Below are 24,698 nucleotides of genomic sequence, written 5' to 3'. Positions count from 1 at the left end.
TTCTTCCTCTCAGGCACAGAGCAGCCAGTTGTCTGAAAGCTCTGCTAATGTGCCATTGCCCTCCTCCTCCTGCTCTTCTGCCACAAACTGGCTATGAGGAGTTGGCGGAATTATTTGAGTACATGATTGCTGACTTACTGCTGGAGTATGATCTTAGTCATAGGCAAGCATTGCTCATTTAATATATTGAGGATCAGGAAAAACCGCATCATGACCATAAAGAGAAATGAGGTTTTAGCCACACAGCAGTCAGGGGACATCAGACGGGAGCAGCAAGTGGCAGTGATATTCCAGCAGTTAGTTTTCTGTAAACTGGGATCCAGCAATGAGGAGTGGGTGAATGATGATGTGGCTGATTGCCAGTGAGTGCCACCAGTTGGAGAGGAAGAAGGTTCTGAGGTAGAGGCATACCAGTGGCAAGGGAGGATTTCTTCTGGTGGCAGCTTGTAGAGAACTAAAGTAGCATCTATCCCAATCCATCCGGCAGCACTGCTCCACAGTTACAGGCCACTGTGATCCCCAGGGCCTGCCATAGAGTTCTGCAGTGTGGATCTTTTTTTTTAGTTTCAAAAAGTTGTTTTTTTTTCAGTAAAGTGCTTGTTAAACGATGCACTGACACGAACATCGTGTGTGTGCATATATAATGATACAGACATCGGCATTGCTATACACCAGTTGTATGAACAGTAGACATGGCATACTTTTAGCAATCATTACTTGAACAGGGTGGGGGCTGACATTGGTGGGGCTACCGCCACCGCAGTCGGGAACAGACAAGAAAGGAGAAAGAGAGCTAGAATAAAGACAAACAATGGGGGGTATAGTGGAGAGGGGAAGAGAAGCGGGAGCAGGTGTGATGCTCGGTCTAGCTCACTCCCTAGTCGGTCTTGAAGCAAGAGGTGGAGGTTATTATAGGGTCAGAAGGCGTGTGTAAAAGGTTGGTGGTAGAAAGTGTTTCACCCAAGGTTCCCATAACTTTTCAAATGTAGGCATTTGGTCATTGAGACACGCTGAGAGCTTTTCATGGGAGAAGGTCCAATTGATTCTATTTTTGGTGGCTTGAAAAGAGATTTTATCAGTTAACCAAGCACAAGCTATGGTATGTTTGGCAGCAGAAAGGACGTGAAGCATTAGCTTGAATTTAGAATGTGGAATGATTGTGGGCTTAGCGTTGAGTAATGCTGTTTGAGGAGTGGGGGGACATGAGTGCCCATAAGAGTGGAGATCAGTCTAAATATTTTAGACCAGTACATCTGGATAATGGGGCATGACCACCATATGTGCATATATGTGCCTCTGGCAAGGCAACCACGGAAGCATTTGCCCTTGCAGCCTATCACGAAGTGCTGGGCTCGGGAGGGAGTTATATACCAACGCAGGAGTACTATATAGTTTGCCTCAAGCACTCTGGCTCACATGGAGCAAGAGTTGGTGGAGGTCCATATCTGGGACCAGGTGTCTTCAGAAAACACAGCGTTCCATATATGGGTGGTGTGTGGTTAGTTTGCAGGGAAGACGTGTATAATTGTGAGATAATGCCAGGTGAAGGAGGGTCACGTTTGCAAAGTTTCTCGAAGGGAGATATAGATTACAACCGTTTGCTTATATTACTGTTGGCGAGTATAAAACTCTTTATTTGTAAATAGAGAAATATTTCGGAGGATGGGATTGAATACCGAGCTTGACTGGGAAAGGCATTATACTATTATTATTGAATAGGGAGTGGAAGCGGGTGATGCCTTTTTCTCTCCATTAATGAAATGTAGCGGGGGAGTCAAATGCTGGGGGGAAGGCAGGGTGATGTAAGAAGGAAAGCATGGGTAGGTGGGATGAGAGGAAGCCACTTGAGTATTTAGTGGCGTCCCATATGCGAAGCGAGTGGTGTGTAATTATGTTAGAGATGTCGCTCCTATCCTTAGGGTGCATCCATAAAAGATTATCTATTGCGCATGGGTCACAATACATTGCTTCGATCAAAATCCAGATTGGCACCTCGGTAGTTGCATGGTATTTGTCTATAGTTGCCAATTGGGCCGCGTGATAGTACTTTGGAGGTGCGGTACCCCTAGTCCGCCTGAGCGTCTAGTTTGGTACATAGAAGTCTCTGGGATTCTAGGTTTTTTATGTGACCAGATGCATATGGAGATTTGTCTCTTGAAGGCTCTGAGCTGGTGTGGGGGTGTAGGGACGGGTAGGACCAGAGATGGGTATAAGAGTTTTGGTAATAGTGTCATCTTAACCGCTGCAATTCTTGCAGTGTGGACCTTTTTTAATATTTTGGCTGTGGCTACAGAGCATTGTGGGCTGTAGCATCTGCTTTGCAGTGTATCAGCTATGGTAAACGTTCCAGCCATTTAGGTACCACATGCATGAGGAAACACATGACTCTGCACTATATAGCTCGATGGGAGGAGCACATCAATAAGACAAGTCTCACAAGTGGATTCAGAGACTTAGTATATTCCTTATCAAGCGGGGAGAAGGGTCATGGGCCATGTTGAGGAGAGTCAAGCAAAGGCTTGAACCTCCCAAAGCCTTTGCTTGACTCTCTTTTAGGCAGGTTCCCTCCCCTTCCTAGTAATATGAGGACATCAGCATGGGCATGCCCCCATCATGTTTCATCAATAGACTTCCCCTTGAGGAATACTATCTGAACATTTTTACTAGATGGCCCAACAGTTCTGGTGAGTAAGGTGGAAACTTGCTGAATTGGACATGGAAGTCACTGAATACACTCCTATTTGGATTGTGGAGCACTTTTTTTGGACATTAACACTTTGTACACTGGATCACTTCAGTGGATATTTTTATGTAATTGCTGAAGCACTTTATTGCTATCAGCATTCAGTGGAAAGTTGAATCCACCCTGAACACTAATAAATGGGAGAGCTGAGAAAGAGCATGCAAAACACAGGCAGACATTTTTATACAAGGATATGAAAACAAAAGCTAACATAAAAGTAAGTTTGACTGTTCATACAGAGCAGCTGCATATGCCTGTTTTATGTACATTCGGTGTACATTGCTGGCATATGTTTTGTTTTTTTTAAATACCTCTGCAAAGGTGTAAATTAGCTTTAATATTGACACACTTTAATATAAACGACACCTCTGGTTTCATGCAATTATTTCGTAAAAACTAATGCCAGTATTTGCAATTAGAGGAAGTATGCTGTTTACCTTATGGTCACAGCTACCTTTTTACTGTGTAGGCCACCAAACAAGAAAAAGGAGAGATGGTTTGATGTTTTTGAAATATGAGTATTTTAACTCCTCTCAACATCCTATGCATCACCTTCCTTCTATAGTTCCCTTGTTAAATTTAGTCAAAAATATCTTGAGGGGAGCAGGGGAGGGATAACAAAAATTAATTAAAACAGTTTGTAAATCTGAGGCTTGGTGTTCCCATCCATACCCTGCTGCCCTTGGTAGTGACCCACCAGTTACTTTATTATAAACACAGCTCCAGTCATGTACAAATGCTTTGCTAAACTATGCTTCATTAAATACTTTTTTAACTACTGCAAGTGAAAGGGTTACAAGGGTTTCTGATTCCTCAGAATAAATTGTTTTGTCAACGTCCTCTGTTCCTCAGAGCTAGGATTATTGAAGGAACTAAATGCCACTGGCTATGGAATCTTGGGTATAATTTTCTTGGCATGAGTTATATATTTATCTAGTTATAAGGAAGATCACAAAAAGATGTAATTAGCATGATTGCAAATTCTTCATTCACATACAGTACATTAAATTAGCACCACTGGTGAAATTCCATAATAGTATCATTTAAATCAATGTAGCATCTAGCTTTAATAGGCTTTACCGGCATTACTTAGAGGCTTTCATCTTGCTTATTTGTTTGAATGATACATTTAGGTGTTGCATGTATATTATAGATCAGTAGATAATATAGTCTATTTTATTCATAGTTTACTTTGATAATAACCAAATCACTTTATATTCATTGCATTTTCGTTTACATTTGTTGAATTGTAATATTAGACAAATAAAATAGGGAATGTAGAATAGATAACCAAAAAATGCTATTTAAAGGGGGCTGGAAATCGTTGTTTTTTCACATTTTCATCCACAGAAAATGTTTGACAGCTAGAAAAAAGTGCTATAGCATACAAAATAACTATATACTAAATCACCAAAATGTCTGTATTTTAAGATCCTTATAAAGATTACAGTATATTTTAATTATGTTTATAGCTTAACAACTTTTTATGCAAACTTACAATGGCCTAAAATAGAAATGGAGTATGCATACCTAAGCAGCCCAAGAGTCTTCTTGCTGGAGCTACTGAAGTGACTTACAGCGATCTTCTGGGTCATGTAATGGTGCTGTGCGGAGCGGCTTCCCCTTGCTCAGCACAGCAGCCATTTAAAAAATGCTGAGTATTTTTATCAATGAATATGAATATGAACCAATATACTCTGTACCACACTATAGTAAAGATGTGAAAAGATACTGTGCAGTCAGTGAAACTTGACCCTTTCTAATTCTGATACTGTCGATCCAGAATAAAGTCCTAGTGAAGCATTATATCCTCATGGTGAGCATATAAAATTCCTTGTTAAACCTCATCAATGATAGCTTAATTATCAGGATTAACAACTGGCCTGATCATTGCTAATCATATATATTTATGTGCCTAAAATTGACAATTTGGGGTAAAACAAAGCAAGGTTTAATCCTATGTTAGGCCTTTACTGCCGACCATGACTTGAGCCTCCTTGATTCCCCATCAATATATATATATATATAAAGGACAATCTCTCAAGAGGAATCAGAAAGTTCAGTTTAAAACTGTAAGTCACGGCTATCAAAGCAGACTTTTAATAGCTGGTTCTAGGGTTGCTGATCATACTAAAATACATGTAGCTAGATAACATTTCACAAAAGATATATACAGCAAATGTAAGCATATAAGAGCATGTGGGTGCTATACCCATATCCAGGAGCCCAACAACCTCCCCATGTGATATAACAATTTAGTAAAATATTAAGGTAATACACCAACCACAATTCTTTTAATGCAGACACAACGTTTCCAGTCATGAAGTAGTAGTAATATGCATACCAATTATAGAGTCAGGTAGAAAGTGAAAATAAAAGAACATGCATGTTAATTAAAGCACTTACCTTAAATGATGTTTCCTAATCCAATCTTCTTCTTTCCTGTCATTTTCACCTGTCCCTCCAGCGATGCGGCGGCTCTCCGATCCAGCTCTGACTCCTCTGTCCTTGCTGGCACTTCCTGTCCCACGGTGTCTGCATGCGAGTGCTCACGTCCATATACTTACCTTGTGTCTCTCCTCGTCTCCCAGCCAAGAATCCAAACTGCGCATGCGCCCACCCCAAGATGCTTTGTGGCCGCCCGAGAATTTTCAAGCTTTTTTTTTTTACACTTTTTGCATATATCTACTGCTTGCTAGCAGTAGATATATGCAAAAACACTGGAGGGTTTAATAACCCTTTAAGTATGCAATGTACTGTTCCTGATCAGGCAAAAATGTACATTCTGAGAAATGAAACACAGAGGAATGAAACACAGTTTGCTATAGTGGTCATTGACAATAAAACTGGTTCTCCACTTTCTTTGTAAAAAAAAATGGGCTGGAATAGTAATTAAGAATGTGAACTTATCACATTAATAATAGAAATACTGTACATCCATTATAGGGTGAGTAGACATGCATGTCCTGAGGTCAGCACATCCTTTAATATCATAGAGAGCTCCAACTTAGCAAATGTATTTAAATACAAAGGAGAATGGAGAGAGATACATTGGTCACAACTTCCTCATAACAGCATCAGGTGACCCATAATACTGACTCCAACTATGTCAGCAAATAGCTTTTAGTTGGGGGGATACATTCTATTGCATTTAGTTGCATTTAATCAACCATAAAACACTCTGTAACAAAGTTGGCAACCCTGGCAACTATTTTCTGGAACAGTCATGCATCTTAATGTGACATTGTTACCAAATGTCCTATTCAGAAAAGTCCCTTCTTGGGTCCCTTATTGAACATATATTCAGTGCTGTTGGCTTTCTTGTCACAATGACATGTTTGCCTGGCTCCTGAATCAGATATCCGTAGAGACTGCTTACTTGTACAGTCTAATATAAGCAATTGCTCTGTGACAGAATCAGGCCAAAGAATACAACAACACACCTTCCATCAGTATTTTAATTACCAGCCAATGTTTTAATAACTATCTGAAGTACAGATTGGAATACATAATATTCACCTAAGTCCACCTCACTCACTGGTAGCTCAGAATTTTAATACAGCTATAATTGATTAGACTCAGTATGTAGGACATGCAACCTTGCACACTCTATAGCCAACCTCAGGCAATGCCAAGTTGCCTTTTTTGAGATACCATAGTTTTATTTTAAGATGAAAATTATTTAGCTTTATTTTATTAAGTAATATTCCATTAATATCAGAAAGAGTGGCAGGGCAAAGCCATGGACAGTCACGTTGTGCAATCACAAAATTTTTTCTTAACTGCGCTTCAGCTTTTAAAATTACAATATAGCATGAAATATCTTACAAAGTTTGATAAAATAGCATATATATGTTTTAAAAATAGCATCTATCATTATAGCCACATGAGTCTTTATTCACTGATGCTGTCAGCCGACTCTGTTTCTGTGCAAAGATCTTCTACTGCACCCCATTTTTTACCCCCATCAATCTAATATGTTCCATGTATGCAAAAAGTTATATTTTGAAAATACGGAAAATGTGTACATATTTATGTGTTTTTTGTTAGCAGATGTAAGGCAAAAGATGATGAACTGCAGTTACTTGAACAAATGGGTTAACTTTATTTGTTAATGTCTCTTTTTATAATTTCAGATAATCACAGTCAGTTTATTTGCTGTGTGACAATTTTAATGATAGTAAGCCACTCTAGTAATATTCTTCTTTTTTCTATTATGAGTTCAGTTACCAGCATCCTTTACTGTCCCCGGGTTGCATCTCTCCATCAACTTCTGTAGCCCTGGCCTTCTTTGTAGCTCAGTAAAAGTGAGCTCCCTAACTCCCTCACACATCAACTCCTTATTTCGCTATCTGATAAACCGACAGACACCACCATTTAACTTCTCCGAAGAAAAGCAATGGGGCTGCATATGCCTTCTCTATCTGTCTACCACACTCTCTTATTCTTGTCCCTGCTGATCTGTTCTAAGATATCTGGTTCTAGGGTTGCTGATCATACTAAAATACATGCAAAGTATTTTAAATTAGTTCAAAATAACAATATATAATTTTCAAAAAAATATAGACAAAACATGTTAATAAAGGAATCATGAAATAACAGCCTAATGCTAAAAAAAATTAATAAAATAATTTAATAAAAATAACATAAAATTAACAATGAATTATTCGTGCATATACTGTAGGCAATATTATATGTAACTCTTTCACATTCTAATGTTAGTCTGCCTTAGCCACACATGCCGGTTTAGCCAGTTTAGATGCAGTTTAGTTAAATTTGCAATATGTTCTATGGGATCAAGCTGGGGCTTTGCTTTTTTTCAATCCACTTACAGCCCTAAACTTTGTGGGGAAATCAAATCTGAGGTTTGGGTGAAGTTGACTAAATTGTGGTATGCTGAGCCCATGCCTCTGAAAGTTCTCTTTGTTTTGAATCTAGTATCTTCATGGCCCTCCCATTGTGTTATTTCCTGTTTGTTTAGTGCCTGTATCTAGAAGGCTCTTACACATTATGTGTTTGGATGCATTAATACATGTTAATGTTGTATGGATTCGCATTGGGGCATACAGAGAAAGCCTTTGCAAACTGCATTTATATAAATAATAAATATCCAGAAAAATATCACCATAGTTCATGGGCATGAACAATTTAAAGATGTGCTTTTAAACATGCTTTAGATAAATTTGATAAATACAATAAAACACTAAAGTATTTCAAATTCATGCAGGCCCTTAAAAGTAGCTAAATTAAATTGTATATATGCAAGCATGAAAGTCTCTCGCCCAGATCATATGGTCAGAACCACTGAAAAAGGTAAAAATGAGGCCATAACACAGCCATAATCAAAGATTTAAAGCAACTCCTGGTAAATGAATGCATAAATATACCACTTTAAAACATATTTTATACTATTAATGTAACCTAAATGAATATACTACTATTCCACTAATAATTACATTATTTTCCAGCCAAAACTCTTTTCTTGAGCTTTGATATTTGTGAGGAAGGTTTAGATTCTGTGTTATGTGTATATTGGAGTGATTTCTAGTTTCATCCCTGGAACCCCGAGATGTTATTAGATTTTCACTGAATGCATAGCAATAATACTTTTTTTTATTTAATTATAAGGGCTTATTCATGCTTATTGCCATAAAGGAACATGTATTTATGCTTATGCACATAAATGTGTGCAAACATTCAAAGTCTCTTATAAACTTGTTGTGAAATCTGAAAAAATACATGATATCTGTTTTCAATAATCATGAAATAAGGAGATGTGATAGAAAAGGAAAATATGCCAGCAGCAGTAAACAGGGATCTTAATCATGCTAGAGATAGTGACAGAATAACACACAACAAGGTATCTTGTTCTGTCACAATTCTTCATCAGTATTACTGAGTTACATTACAATGCAATTCTTAAATCAACTTTGTGAAATGCTGAATAGCAATACAAAGTGGATAAAGGAAATGAGAATAAAGTAAAATGCAATGGCCAATGGTGACATACTACTGTGCTTTGTGCTCTGTTTGCTCTATTTTCCAAATGATGAGCTATCAAGGAGTACTTTCAAATGGAAGTTTTGAATCCTTCTCTTTCTTTCACTCTCAATTAAAATGCTCTTTCTTCCTCAAACTGGCCAAAAGGCAACCCCTAGTGTGATGTAGTTCCTATTAACATGGAAACACTACTTAAAACCCTTTGGTCATGAGAGTTTTATGTACAAATAGGGCATACGCTTCTATAAAATAGTCATCAGAGAACACAACTACTGGTTTGCTGTGGTAATAGATTTAGTGTGCTATTCCCTGCAGTACCACTAGGGGTGCACACTGGGTGATATTGACATATACAGCCCACTGCAGTAGGTTCTGCTATTGGGAACAGTAAATATGTTTCCATAGCAGTTTTCAGGAACACTTCTCATGTGGGCACCATATCCTGCCTATACAGGCATGCAAGCTGTGTATACCTGTGTATGTGTGTGCTGTGCTATCCTAAATGAACAAATCTGAACAAACCACAAACACAAACAATATATAACTATAACTAACGTGTCTAACAAACAACAATCTCATTAAAAAAAGGAATTCCATTCACAACCCCAGTGTATAAATGTTTATGTATACCTCAATACAAAAATCAGTCCAAATAGAAAAAGCCATAAATAATTCAGAGTAATTTTATCACCAGATGATGACCACTGCATAAACATCCAATAAAGTGCTGCTCACCTTGGGCTCAGACCCGGACAATAGGTCTGAACAACACTGTTTCCCCATTTGTTGTAGTGACTGGAAGGGATCTACCCTAAATGGAGTCCACTGGTTATAATCCTCCTATCCAACCACACATGTGTTTCCAGGATGCCAGAGGCTGTATTATCTCAGTCCAAAAAAAGAAATACAGGCCATAGCATACACCGTAAAAAAACACATAAAATCTTTATTTAAAATGCTACTCACACAAAAGCTTAAATGTAACACAGAAAACTGTTGTGATACAGGTCGGGAAGGAACGCCACCAAATAAGCTAAACCAGCTCCATTTTTCACCTGAGTGCTTTATCCACCTTTCTCCTGAACCGAAGGGGTCCTGGGGCCGAGGCTAGCCAAAGGATCGGCCGAAGCTAAGGCCAGATCCTTTGGCAGCTTTTTGAATAGACACCTCTGTGTCACAAGCTCTGCCCTACATGTGTTACATCCAGATCGACTTCTTCAGGGGCACAGAGCTTGGGAAGCATAGACTGCTATACATACATCCTATTGGACCACATGTTACCTATTAACCCTTTTATTAACCCTTACAAATTAATAGCCCTAGATTGTATAACAGATACATGTAGACATGTACATACAATGTACATAAAAAAAGATAAAATACAAGCACTTGGTCAAAGGCACAGGCCCACAAGGAGACATTCCTTCTTTTAAATGTGTAAGTGATGTGCAAACGTTTGTTGCTATATAAATCCTGTATAATATTAATAATTACAGAGCAGTGTTGAATACGGTTTGTTATAATTAAATCAATGTGTCTTCCTTATCTTGTGTCCTGTAAATAACACATCCATTTTGTTAAAGTAAAATACAGAAGTCTGAACAGGTTATATATTTTAGAGGGTGCCAAACATGGCTACAAAATCAAATATTGTATTACATATTTAGATAGTCATTATGTGATATATTTATATGCCTGGCTTTTTTGTCATATAAAGTACCCTTTGTGTACTATAGTTTATAAACAGTTCCTAATTAACCTTTTGCCTGTATACAGGTAGACAACTATTTTTAAAGATTAAAATAAAGTGCAAAATTAAAAATATTATTTTCTGTACAGGACGGCATGGGCAATTTAAGAGTTACCAAGAAAGGAATAAGGCTTGAAGGTGTTTCTGAATTTCTTCTTCCGTTATACGTGAAGGAAATACACTCCAGAAAGGTAGGTTGCAAATGTTTTGTACTATTTGTATATCATGTAAAATGGTGCAAATCTCAATATGTCAACACCCATTACTGGTCCTAAATGTGTGACAGTTAGTGGCAAAATGTCTGCCAAATACACTGACAGATGCAGATGCTTTAAGTAGAGGCTGGATGGAGTATGTAGGTTATCTGCTAAAGCTACAGACCACTAGCTTTGAAACCTGGATAATAGTTGTTTACCATTGTAATCAACATATTTGGTCCATTCATAATTAATATTAATGTTAGTAAGAATACTGTTATACTACCACCATGTAATTTATGACTCAAGTGCTGTTGCAGTTCCTCTATAATTCTAACACACTTTTTCTAAATGAAAAGTCCTAGTGTGTCTTTTTAATTTCTAGCTGAACAGATGAGCTTGGATTTTTTACAGATGCATGAAGAGTGCTTGGACAAACTGGGTTTTAATTGTCGTAGTGTTGATTCAACTGTATTACCAGTTCTAAGTGAAATAAATCAACTTCTATATAAGGAGGCTGGGCATTGTGCATGAATTTTTCCTCACTGGGTACTGCCACAGATGTCAGGGCTGGTCACAACAGCAACCTCTGCAACTCTTGATAGCATGTTGCTAAATCTTTGTTTGGGCTAGATAGCTGTTGATAATAGGTTCTGATTTGCTTTAATTCCCCCATACAAGTAAACGTGAATGCATGGCATGTGATACACACAAGGCAAATGCATAATACCTCTTAGAAGTTAATTGCAATAATGAGGTCCTGAACTGTGGCAGCTGTGGCCAAAAAAGGCAAGCAGAGAACAAAGGACTAGTCGCCACTATTGCCTATAGGCTCTGTGCAGCTGATCATTTCCCCATTACTGGCTTACCATGCTTTTTTCTACACTGTGCCTCTGTGTGTAGGTGGCCATCTTGGTAGAAGCAGAGTTTTGTTTGTTAATTTCAGAGCTGCCCATCATATCACTGATAGTATAACACAGGGTGGGGATTATCATGTCACAAAAAACTGCGTAGAGAGTACAGGTCAACAGAATGAATGAAGCAGTTTCCTCTCCAGCAGGGAGAGTGTGAAGCACAGTATGAAGCATGGTAGTACTATCTCTAGATCTAAATCCAAGTCTTATAAGTGGGGTTTAGGTTCTGGCATATGCAGGATTTGACAATTCTTCAAAGGGAAGGGAGTGTGAGGCAAGTGGATGGCAGCATACCCCTAATAGCATTATAGAGACAAAAAAGGGAAATTGGCTACCAAGTTGCCAGGGGCTTTTTAGGTGCCGCAAAAAGTACAATCACCAAAATACTGATAAAAAACGTATTTATTTATAACAAAGCTAAAACATAGTTTTAAAAAATACATTGTGGCCATCATAAACAATTAACACATAACAGATTTGGAGTGAACAGCCATATACTTATCTATAACCAGTATTCACACATTTGAACTGATAATAGGTTCTCATTAGGTTTGAGGCGTTTCGCAGAGAGTAGCTTCTTCAGAAACCTTTCATGGAAGTTCCAGGCTGCTATGCGTTCAAAGTCAAATACAACCGTGGGCTCCAGGCAAGGGAAGAGGGCTAGAGCTGGAAAAACAAAAGCAACTCTGTGGGGGCTTTCCAGGGAGACCAAGGGTGGGCTCGATGCATGCCACGGTCAGACCGCATCACTGAAATCCAAAAAGCTTTGTTATAAATAAATACATTTTTTATCTGTATTGTGATTTTTTTTTTGTACTTTTTTGTGGCACCTAAAAAGCTCCTGGCTCCTTTGTAGCCATTTCCCCTTTTTCGTCTTTATATGCAGGATTTGGCCTGAACTTTGCATGTTCAATGTTTTGGTATGTTTGAGCATGTTCTCAGAAATGCCAAAATAAATTCCCCAGAATGACTTGTGGTGCACTGTAAACTGTGGTCAGGTGCAATACTGTGGCCAGTAATGAGTTGTTAACAATGTACCACCCCTCTAAGAAGGTCAGATCTCCTATTGTCAGTGTGTGTTGGAGTTAGTAGTGAGGGACAGCTGACAGTGACTGCAGGAAGAGACAGTCAGTGCTCCTGTTCTCTGCTGTGTACATTGCTATATACAGTGCTATATTAATTGCTATATATTGCCATTGATAGATTACAACTAATTGAAATGTTGTGGGCTACAGATAGTGAGTGTAACCACTGTGGATAGACCAAACATTCCTTTTTAGGACTAACTTTTGTGTGTGTCAGCAAGGAATTCTGTTGCTGTGTTGCTACTGCTCTCCATTTTGTTGGGTTATTTTGTGGTGTTTTTGTGTCTTTTTCCCACTTTTTTTGTTGTGTTTCAGTGCTGGTGCACACCTGGGCGATCCATGACTTTGTGGCAATCGTGCATGATACCGCGCGTATTGTGGCTTGGTCACGGAGTCACCCATCATCTACAATCGCGCTGTGGGTGCCATTATTTTCTAATGGCACCCCAGTTGCGCCGGTCAGATTATGCGGTTTCCCGCCATGCTTCCGCATCCAAACACGATCGCAGCTAAAACAGCAACGTGTCGTGTATTGCAAAAAAAGGTACATGTACCTTTTTTTGCTATTGCCACACGGATGTACCCCATTGAAATCAATGGGGCCGCACAGCAAACACTGTCTGCAATTGTGCACGACCGCGCAATAACGGGATACATGGACCATTTTGTCACCACTTGGAAGAGGTAACCAGAATGGTGAGCTGTGACCAGGTGGGGATCAGTGACACTGTCCCTGTAGTGTTCCTGTTAGAGCACACACTACATGGTATAATAGACTGGGCAATGGAGGCACAGCAGCAGGAGGAAGAGGAGGACTTCTTGGTCTCTCAGGCCCCATTTATCCTGACTATGCTGAAACGGCATATGGCACATGGGGCAGGCTTGCGGGGAAAAATTCAACCCTTCCCAAACCCTGGTAGCTGTATGTGGGTGGGAGGATAGTTCATGACAACACTTTCCTCAGTAACCCTGAGGATTTGGTGTTTCTCCAAAAATGTGTGGCAGATGGACTCATGGCTGCAGTGCATTCCATTTGGTAACAAATATAAAGAAAAACAGTTAATCCCTTGTGGCTTAATTCTAGGGTTAAAAGACATAACAATGTGAATAGATAGTCTTTAAAAATGTAAGCAGGATTGGTCATCATTGGCATTTCTGTGCTACAAGGAAAGTAACAAAAAAATGCAAGACTGCAATCAGGACTGGCCAGCTAAAATTACAAAAAACAGATTGCTACAGAAAGTGAAAAAAACCCCCAAATAAATGATTTATATATAAAAAAATAAAAAGGTAAGAAAAGAACACGTAGGCCCTTTAATGGATGAATAGAGAGATTGATTACAAGTGACAGGGAGAAAGCAGATGTGCAAAATACATTCTATTCAGTTTATACAGACAGAAAATAAGGTTTTAATACACAAACAGTAATACAAATAGCAATGTACTGAGGGTTCCTTGGTGGCTGTCATAAATCCAGGTTAAAAAAAAGACTAGAAAAACTTAATGTGAACAAATCTCCAGGAGCAGATGTCTTACACCCATGGATCCATGAAAAACCTGGAAAACCCTGCCCTTTTAGGCCTGCACCTCCCAGGCCCTTTGTAGAATGGCTAAGCTGGTGGTCTTCTCTTTGAATGGCAGACCAGAGGCTGTGCTAAGGCCAGGCACTGTCTGTGGATTAGAAGCAATAGCTACAATGAGGCTGAAACTTAACTCTGACTGTTCTGCTCCACTAATGCTGTGAGTTCTGCTGGAATTCATAGTCCCTCCCTGTCATAGGTTACTGTGGTCTGCTGAGTCTTATTGTTCCTCCCTGCCATATACTGCTAAAGTCTGCTGGGATCTGTTGTTCCCCCTTGCCATGTGCTGCTGAGGTCTGCTGGGATCTGTTGTTTTACCCTCACTGGACTTACCCATATTGTGCCTTGTGACCCCTGCTGGATTACCTCTAGCTGCATCTCTGATTCCTGGATTACTACCACTGATTATCTGGACTGAGTCCTTCATGTGCCCCATTGCCTGCCTTCTGGATTTACCCTCTTATTGTAATGCAACACCCAGGACATAACCCTGGCCTCAACACCTTGTTTTGTATACCAGAATTCCCCAATAAACACCCCACAGGTCGGGTCCCTTGTGATTTTCCTCTGTGTACTCTCTCAGCACTCCTTGTTCTTTACAATACAAAATGATTTATGGGGAAATACATGGCAGATGAAGTTCAATATTGAAAAATTTACTTGGAAGCTAAAATAATAATTCTAGATACTTATTAGGTGGTGCTCCTCCAGGGAAATCAGGGTTTGAGAAAGATATGGGGGTCCTGGTAGACCACAGACTGAACAATAGTATGCAATGCCAAGCTGCAGCTAACAAAGTCAGCAGACTACTATCATGTATTTTTAAAAAAAATTGTATTTTAACAAGAGCTAAAACTGTAATTTTACCACTTTACAAGACACTGGTTTGCAATGTACAAATATACAAATATATCAATGGTGACTGCAATATCAGGAATAAATGGTTTAATCTAGGGTCGTTGAAGAAGACGCATGGCTACAACATGAAGTTGAATGAGAAGCAGTTTAATCTTAAACTGCATAGGGGTTTTTCTTTTGACTGTCAGATCAGTAAATATTTCCTTCCATAGTTAGTGGTATCAGCTGAGCATGTAGGTGGGTTAAAAACAAACATTTAGGTGATTTCGGGGCCCGCGCCCCTGCTGCACCCCCGGTTGTTACGCCACTGAATGGTTAATTTGTATGCATCGCATGGCCTGAACCATAAGATATTTGATTATATGGGTTCAAGGGCGAATGTTAGAATAGAGGACCCCTTGAATATTGGGTTATGAGGATGGCCAAAGCTTGCTAAATGTGCAATTAGTGCAGCAAGGGGTTTTGTGACAGAAAAGAGTCTGCCTTTCCCCAGAAACATTTGAGTGGCTCACTATAAAAATGAACTAGCCCTGAATCAGCAATGAGTACCAATCTCCTGGTTTGATTCTAGCCCCAACAACATTATTATACCATCCAGCATAAGCATCTCCTTCCACTGCTGCAGGCCTGTAACAAATATCACTTCCTGCCACCATTACCATTTCCTGCCACCATGATTACATCCTGCCACAATTAACATGTTTTTCTACCACTGCTGGTCTGACACCACTAACCATCTCTTGCCAGCATTACCATCTAGAGTTACCTTTATAGTTGCAGTCTGGTGCTACAGCACTTTTTATTTCATGATATAACATGCCTAGCCTCTTCCTTTTAAACTGCAGCCAGCAAACACTGCTTACATAATGTGCATTTAGCATTAACAGTATTTCTGGCTGTTGTGTCTGAAATAATCTTATTTGTTTTTATTTTATGATATAACCTGCCTAGACTCTCCTTCCTGGGCATCAACGTAAAAACACTTACATGATATGCAGCATGTCAGTACAATATTTTTTGGCTCTTCACTCTAATTTAATAAACTGTATTTTTTTCACAATAAAAACTGCCTCATCTCGTCCTTTAACATAGAGGCCAAGTAAAACTGCTACATAATGTGCAACAATTTAATTCAATATGTTTGGCTGCTGTATTTGAAATAACACACCGTACTTAATATTTCTGGATAAAAATGACTCTCTCCCTATTACATTGTTGCCTAGTGTCCAATCAAGCTGTTTTCATACTCTCTATCCACTGTGATATACAGTATGTGTGGCTATTGTCTCTGCAACATGGTATTGTGATTTCATGCCTCATCTCTGGCATGGGGTTTGTTGTTTTGATGCAATGTGTTGACATTTTATTAAACTTTGTATGCAATAGAGTGGGGTACTAAAAATAATTCCCAAGCTATGCTATGAAACTTGTTTTCCACTGTGTGGCAATTGGTATGAAGTTGATGGCTTTAACTTTATTTTTTCTTAGTATTGACCTTATGATAGATTTTAGATTTATTGTCTCTGCTTCTTCCACAACTCAATTCTGGCCTTGTCATAGCTCTGCTGCAGAACGGCTTTGTTACCTGTGGTTCCACGGGCTTGTGGGCTGTTCTTAGCTAATTTCTGCTGTTATTCTGCTCGTACATGTGGTTCTACCAGCATGTGCTCTGTTCTGTCACTTCCTTGCTGCACAGAGCTAGTATCTATGGTGTCGCAGCCTCACCTGCTGATTATTGTACTTATCCTCATGGTCATTTCCTGCCCAGCCTCCCAATATCTCTAATTATTTAAGTCCTGCTTTTGCAGCTTCCTTTGCCTGAGCAATGTTCTTGTTACCTCTGAGATCCCGTGTGCGCCTTTGCCCCTGTTCTGCTACCTGTTTCCTTAGATAGATCTTCTGGGTACCAACATTGGCTTTGTCACTCAGACTCACTAATCTGCCACCTGCCCTGACCTTTTGCCTGTCTCCTGGATCTTCTCTTCATCTCTGCCCATCTGTACCCTGCATTGTGTCCATATTGCTTTACACAGCTTGTCATCACACCTCCTGTAGGGAGAACCTGGTGATTGTCACCTGGCACCAACGCGCAGCAAAATCCATCTCCACCATCAGCAGCTATATAGAACACTGGCTGGTGCTTAGACTCCCCGGGGGATTCCGTGTCTCCAATTCACACAAGAGCTATCTTTCCCAGATACTTGCAGTAATATATTGGTTTATTATATATTGGTTATTGTTTACTCCAGTAAGCCACAGGGTGCGATGAAAATACCTGTTAGTTTTAGGTATAGAGGAACATGTTACTCATGTCATGTGGAAGGTCTGGTGCATGTTGATTGACCCAGTGCTGTCATATGGGGGCAGGAAGACAATCAGTGTGACCTCCAACTGGTAATATGGCTAGAAATTACACAGGGAAGAGGCATGTGTTTTCTTACTTAACTTTTAGTGTGCTTTATGTATTCCTACCAAATCTGTGCCTGGAACTTTGCCTTTGTGCACTCACTGCTGCTCTTTCTCCTTATGCAGACTGACTGGTCTTCTATCCACCCCTTCTCATAGGTTTCTGCAGGCAGCCCAGAGTGGGTGGGCCTGCTGGGTCTCTCCTGCAGCTCTGCTCTCTGCGCAGGGTTTATGTAGCATATTGATGATATCACCACTACTTTTACAAGGTAATAGATACGTGCAATTCATTTTCCAATTTTCAGAAATTTAGAGATTCAGGTATATCTGACTGTCTGAATGAAAAAATAACAAATCTAAATGTATCTGATTTTTTTGAACGAAATTCAGATACATATGACATTTTCTGAATGTCATTCTGAATGAACTTTTGTTATTAAATGTTTTAAGTCTGGTAGAAATTGTAGGGGGGGGCAATGCCAAAACCCAGAAAAAATGCCTTAAAATCCCTTACCAGACCCTTTATCCGAGCAGCAGCATGGCATAGCAGGAAGGGGGAGATGAGCATGCAGCCCTCTACTCCTGCACCATACCAGGCCACATGCCCTCGACATGGGGAGGTGCCTTGTCCCCATGTCAATGAGGACAAGGGCCTCTTCCCCACAACCCTGGCCTGATGGTTGTGGGGGTCTGCTGGAAGGGGGGGCTCTGAATCGGGGTGCCCCCCCTGTGAATGAGAAAGGGGTAGTTGTGTTACCCCTACTCATTCACCGAACAGTAAAATTGTAAATAAACACACAAGACTGTATACAAAGTCCTGTATTTGAAAAAAAACACAAATGTTTTTTTTTGACAAGTCCTTTATTAAAACAAAACCCCCCAAAAATGTCCATCTTTGTAATCCAAAGGTCAATCATGATGTCCAGCAATGTAGATCCACGTCAATCATGATGGACGACAGCTGCCGACTTGCCAAAACAAAAAGCACCCAAGGCCCAATGACACAGCCACTCCCGAAGAACTCTTGCCACAAAATGACAGCTCTGACCTGAATGCTATTAGGGAAGCAGAGCTATCATAATGACTCATGAGCAGCAAGGGGCAGAGCGACTCATAATGTCACAGGACTTGTTCCACCCTTTTGTTGACATTAAGGAGCAGAGCTCCCAAATGCTATTTAAGACTCCTGAATAGCATTCTGGAGCTGGAGCAGAGCTATCATAATGACTCATCATAATGGATACTTTTTTAAAATATATTAAGGAATTGTCAAAAGCCTGGCAAAAACCTGTGTTGTGTGTGTATATATATCTATATCTATATCTATATAGATCTATATCTATATAGATATATAGATATAGATCTATATAGATATAGATATATATAGATATATATACTGTATATATGAAACAAAGCATACATTAAAACATGGATAAACAAATCCCAGGAACCCTGCAACCAATGCTCCTTAAAAATTACAGCTGCCTCCTAACTTTTGGGTTTCTCTTGTCTAGCCTTGGAGCTGAAAAAGCACCAGTGCTTGTACTTGTATCATGTACAGTACTTGGTATCTGAACATCACTAAAATATTCTTAACTCCTTTAGAGAATCAGTCTATTTACCTTTAAATTAAAGGGAGAAAAATGTTGATTGTCTTTTTTGTTAAATTACTTTGAATCAAATGTTACAAATTCATAGCTGTCTCTCAATATTCAGTATTTGAATCATGGATATATTGTATTGTGCACAGCTTTTTCTATATAGAGAGAAAAACTCATTGATCTATGTGAAGTGCTTTTAGCTAGTCTTACAGATCTAAAAGTATGGTATAACTACAATGAAAGCCCTTTATTTAGCTGAAGTACATATGAAATCAAGCCACGGCTGACAATTTAATATTGTCTACTTCTGACTTTTTAAGCTCATTATAGTCATTTGCAATTTACTGAAGGCCAAACCTGTGAATAGAGCTTTGAAAATCTTATATTAATGAATTTAATGCATTAGGCAATTTTATACTTCAAAATAAAACATTAAAAAATTACTTCAATTGTAAGGGTCAATTTTATGTAAAGGCTTAGCAAATGTTATAGAATTTTTTAAGATGTAAGTATAACATGGCCACTGGATCCACTATGGCTTGTTGTGTTACAGTGAAGTTTTCTGACTACATTTGTGCAACATTTGAATATATTTTGGCAGCTTCAGTAGACATTTCTGAAACAATAACAAAATAAATTTTTATGAATCAAAAGAAAAATGACATCTGTGTGCACAATAATACTGTATAACAGAGGTGGGAAAAGCATTATCATTTCCATGAATTTGATATATTATATTTAAAAACAAAAAAATATGTGAGTATTGTCCCATTGGAGGTGTATAGTTCCAAATTAATCTTTTATGTATCTATGAAATTTTTGTTTTATCTATGACATTTTTGTTTTATTCCCTTCATGTTTTAAAAAATTATCTGCTTGTTAAGTCATGTGTTATTTCATTCTCATATTTGCAAGAAATAGGCATCTAATGTTGAAAAAGTGCAATGTTTGAGAAACTTGCTGCATCGTGTACATTTAATACTGCAGATGGTAATTAAAGGTCCTACTGGATCCCTTTTTAGTACATTTGGGAGTTAGTTTTTGAAGCAAACATTTTTTTTTACACTGGCTCAAGAAAACCCCATTTTCTGTACTTAAGCTGGCCATACACTGTTCTATTTTTTGTTCAGCCTAAGGAATATCTGTAAAAAATAAGTCAAGGCAACTGGACTTGCTGTATTTTTCTTGAAGACTTTTCACTGGTCATCCAACCAGCTTTCTCCATTCAGAATGACATGTACAAAAAATGATCTGGTAATAAATATGGTGAATGCTGCTCCAATCCATATAATCTGTTTGTCACAACCAGGTGTTGATTTCATTTGCATAATTGGAGTCCGGGAGGTTTTATTAACCTGCCCAGAGAGAGGCGTTAAAACAGCATTGTATGTGGTCTGCCACAAAACCTATCCAGGGGGTCACCAGGACAGGAAGTGATGAATTCTTTCTGATTGAGACAACAACTAAAAAACACATTTAAATAGATGAATTAGGTTTTCTTGCTCTCTGTGTCTCTCTGAGGTACATCTACACCATCTAATTTTGTGTCCTGGTGTTACAGTGACAGAAAGTGAAGGCAGACTTCCTAGTTAGGAGACTGACAGCATAAACAACTTGGCAAAAGATCTGACTTTTGAGACAGGCTTTAAAAAATACAAGTGAATACCAAAAAAGACAAATTAGGCGCAGTTCATGCTATTTTAAAAAATGCATATAATGAGAGAACATCAGCTATGTTGTCCTAGATTGTTCACTTCTCCTGCCTTCTCCAAACCCTTCACCCTTTTGTGAATAACCCTGTTAATGTATGTGAAAAACTAACTAAATATATATATATATATATTACACACCTAACCAATGTAATCCTCCCCTCAAAAAAGTAGAGCTTACAATTTACTTAATTGCATATATAGAATGGTATCTTGATAATGTCAAAAAAGCCAATCAACTTGTGAAGTGTTGTATGTTTATTAAAATATAGAAAAAAATGTATTGCACTAACAAATATAACAGTGGTGAGTAGTCTTTCTTAAAAAAAATCGGTACCCCTAACATTCCCAACCAGACCCTTAATCCGTGCACCGTCCTGGCAGGGCAGGAAAGGGGGGTGGGAGAGTACCCCCCCTCCATGCACCATGCAACATGTCCTCAGCATTGGGAGGTTGCTTTTCCTGGGGGGACCATCCTGGAAAAGCACCTTGTCCACTTGCCGATGAGGGCAAGGGCTTCTTCCCCACAACCCTGGCCCGGTGGTTGTGGGGGCCTGCTGGAAGGGGGGCTCATCTGCATTTGGCTAACCCCTTTAATAAAGGGGGCACCCAGATGCTGCTCCCCCCTTGTGAATGAGTAGGGGGTAGTTGTTACCCGTACTAATTCACCAAAGAGTCAAGTAAAATATAAATAAACAATCAACACCTTAGAAAAAATCCTTTAATTGAACAAAAAACACAAACACAGTCCTTTATTGTTAAAAAAAAATCATTCAAAGCTGTAATCCATGGTCAATCATGCAGTCCAGTGATGTAATCCTGCATCAATCATGATAAATGGCGCTCGATGACTCACCAAAATAAAAAAAGTCCGGTGCTCGCGCACCCATCCTCTCCCGACGAACTCACACTGCTAAATGACAGATTTGACAGCTCCGCTCCCCCTGGAAAGACACCCTCCGAATGCTGAAGCCATGTGGCCTGTTATGGTGCAGGTAGGGGGGCACACACACCCTGTCCTGCCCTGCCAGGCCAGTGCTCAGATTTAGGGTCTAGTTGAGAATTTCAGGGGATCCCACTCTTTTTTGGGCATTGGAGTTCCCCTTAAAATTTCTACCAGACCTAAAGGGTCTGGTATGACTTTTGGTGGGAACCTCATGCATTTTTTTTTTACATCATCTGGTAGCACTTTTTTTTCTATCTTCTACAAACTTGCAGGGGATTCGGTCCACTTTTGCAGACCATCCTCCACACTTCAGCTGTGCCAAGCTAAAGCATATGAGTTCAGAACTGCTGTGTGCTTTGGCTGCCTTCCGGCTTCTGTATGGGCTTTTGTGAAAAGTGCGTACAGCAGCCCTTCAGTTCCTGCAGCCGAAGCGAGTCAAAGGATTAGCCAAACGTTTGGCTAAATCATTCAGCTCTTTAGTGAATAACCCTATAGTATTGCACGTGGCCAGTATGACACTTTCAATTTTTTTTTTAAGCAGAGCTTCAGGGAAAATTTTTATGTACCTTTGCAGTGGGGCTACCCCCGTACTGCAAGGGATAACTGCTCATTTTTGTCTAGTTTAAAAAAAAGTTTTCACCTGATCCTCAGAGCTGGCCAGCTTCTTCTCTTAGACGGCCTTCCGTTGCAGTAATCTAAGGTCCCTGAGGCATCACATTTTATGTACAGTGTATAGGATGTGAGGACACCAAGGTATTTACCATCACTACAGTGGAGGGGAAGAGAGGAGGGAACCCTGTGACAACCTTCCCTCAAGTGAGTATTCTTTTTTTTTAACCTAGACACAAAACCAACACTTAACTCTTGCAGTGCAAGCGTAGCCCCACTGCAAGGGTTAATGAAAAATGTTCCTGAAGTTCTTATTATAAGTTGTATCAGTCATCATCATTAACATAATACTAGCAGAATGAGAATAATATAAATCTTTGTTACAGTGCATGTATTGTGGATGTTTATCCTACGCAATTTTATCCAAAAGTAACATGCTGCTCTTCTGGATACGTTTATTGGGTCATAGTACCAGGAAATATTGTAATGCATCCCTTTCAGTCATAAAACTAAACAGAGTAATACACGTAATATACTAATGAGGGCCAGCACAGGTTATTAAGAAACATTTCAGAAAACAATTTGATAAATAATGCAGTGTTATTACAATAAGTGATAAACTATTGCTCATAAAACTGTTTTGAAAGATGGTAATGCATTTATTGATGGTGCTGTTATTTAAGTGATTGCAGGGAACTGTCTAGAATATGACTATAAACCTAGGGGAAATATGCTCTAATTACCACTTACTGTCATTTACAATTGTATCGACAGGAAAACCAATAGCAGAACCTGTTTCTTCTCCAGAATGATGTAAGGTAATTTATTTTATGGTCTCTAACCCTAAAAGAGAAATTGCTATTATAGCAAAAAAAGTTGCTAAGAACATGCAAATGGAAGTCAAATATTTTAAAGTGGATTTTTGTGTCAATTACAAATAAATAGGCTATGCATTCAGTTTACATTTTATAGCGTTAGTGTCCAGCATCTGTTTTTCTATACAGATAGAAAATACCCAAGTAATTGCCAATTCAGATATATTTGATTCGAAATATGTGTATGTAGCGCCCGAGTGGAAGGGAGCTATTAAATTAAGTGTTTATCAGATTGTACGTGGTCTGATACTAATTTGTAGTTTAGTTCATGTGGTTTTCCCCCAAACAATCTATCATTGCTTGCCATCTGTCTTCTGCCAGAGGTACTGCAGGGTGTGCCCTGGTGATAAAACAGAGCAACCATTGGGATTGCTATGAGTAGATATCCCTCTCCAGCCAATCACAGTTGAACGATCGCCAGTGGTGCATGCTGGGGGAGGAGATAAATACTTGGGGTGGGCCATGTGAGCTCTCTCTTCCTCCCCCAGGCCCAGCCTGCGGGGAGGCTGCACTGGACTGCCTAAGCTGTCTAGGCCTCAAAGTCTGGGAACTAGCCATAGAATCATCCTGGAGCCTGGTGGCAGCAGGTCCACTGGTTGCTACTGCTAAAGACTAGTAACTTCTGCCTCAAGTAATACAGTGTCAGGTGCTTGACCTGCTGTTCATGGAAGCTGTAACCACACTCCCTGAAAAGCCATGGAGTCTATATCTGCCTGGTTGAACGTAACCCTCCTCTACCTCTCTCCCTGAAGTTCTGCAAATGAAAGTTTCAAGCATCAAAATTACAGTCTGGACTTCACTTCAATCGTTCAACAGAAAGGTGGTAAGCGCTGATGGGCAGAAGCGAGCAAATATATCCCTAGACAAGAAGAATCAGAGCTGTCTTAACTCATAGCAATCGACCCTAGTACTCAAGGTGTGCTGTGGATCCATCATAGAGGTTTCTTATACAGGAAAGACAGATAGATCAGTTAGTTCAGTTTACTGTAGATCACCCCTTCAGAGCCACCAGTAGTGTTATCCTGTGCTGGGATAGCACTGACCAGGAAGAGGAAGCGCTACATGTATATTGTTATTATAAAACACACACAAACACATGCATATATATAATTTGGTATTCTTTTTTTAAGCTATTAGGTGGATATCCAAGCTTCTTTTCACATTCTCAATTCTGACCATTTTCCAGGCTAATAGACAGTGGGTTGTAAAAAAAAAAAAGTATGGAGAGCTGAGCACTGCCATTTACCAATGCAAAAAAAAAGAAATGGTACAGCAGGAAAAGGTTTTCCTTTTAATGAGACTTCACGAGTCACATGGGAAAAACTATGGGGTCTATTCACGAAGCTGCCGAAAGATCTGGCCGTAGCTTCGGCCGATCCTTCGACTAGCTTCGGCCCCAGGACCCCTTTAGTTCAGTAGAACTGA

The 24,698-nt window shown here is 39.4% G+C and overlaps 1 protein-coding gene across 1 annotated transcript in view; it reads left to right on the top strand.

Moving 5' to 3' along the window:
- The first annotated feature begins 210 nt into the window (after nt 1–210).
- Nucleotides 211–24,698, top strand: part of SGCZ (sarcoglycan zeta) — a 144,255-nt gene continuing 119,767 nt past the window's right edge. The window contains exons 1-2 of the mRNA XM_018570874.1: nt 211–362; nt 10,564–10,684. Coding sequence (XP_018426376.1) covers nt 211–362; nt 10,564–10,684 — 273 coding nt within the window. The remainder of the gene's footprint in view (nt 363–10,563; nt 10,685–24,698) is intronic.

The sequence above is a fragment of the Nanorana parkeri genome, unplaced genomic scaffold (assembly GCF_000935625.1).
Source record: "Nanorana parkeri isolate BGI_ZX_2015 unplaced genomic scaffold, ASM93562v1 scaffold1619, whole genome shotgun sequence".
NCBI classification, from domain to species: domain Eukaryota; kingdom Metazoa; phylum Chordata; class Amphibia; order Anura; family Dicroglossidae; genus Nanorana; species Nanorana parkeri.
Note: the sequence above shows the minus strand (reverse complement) of the source record. Positions and strands in the feature narration are given on the sequence as shown.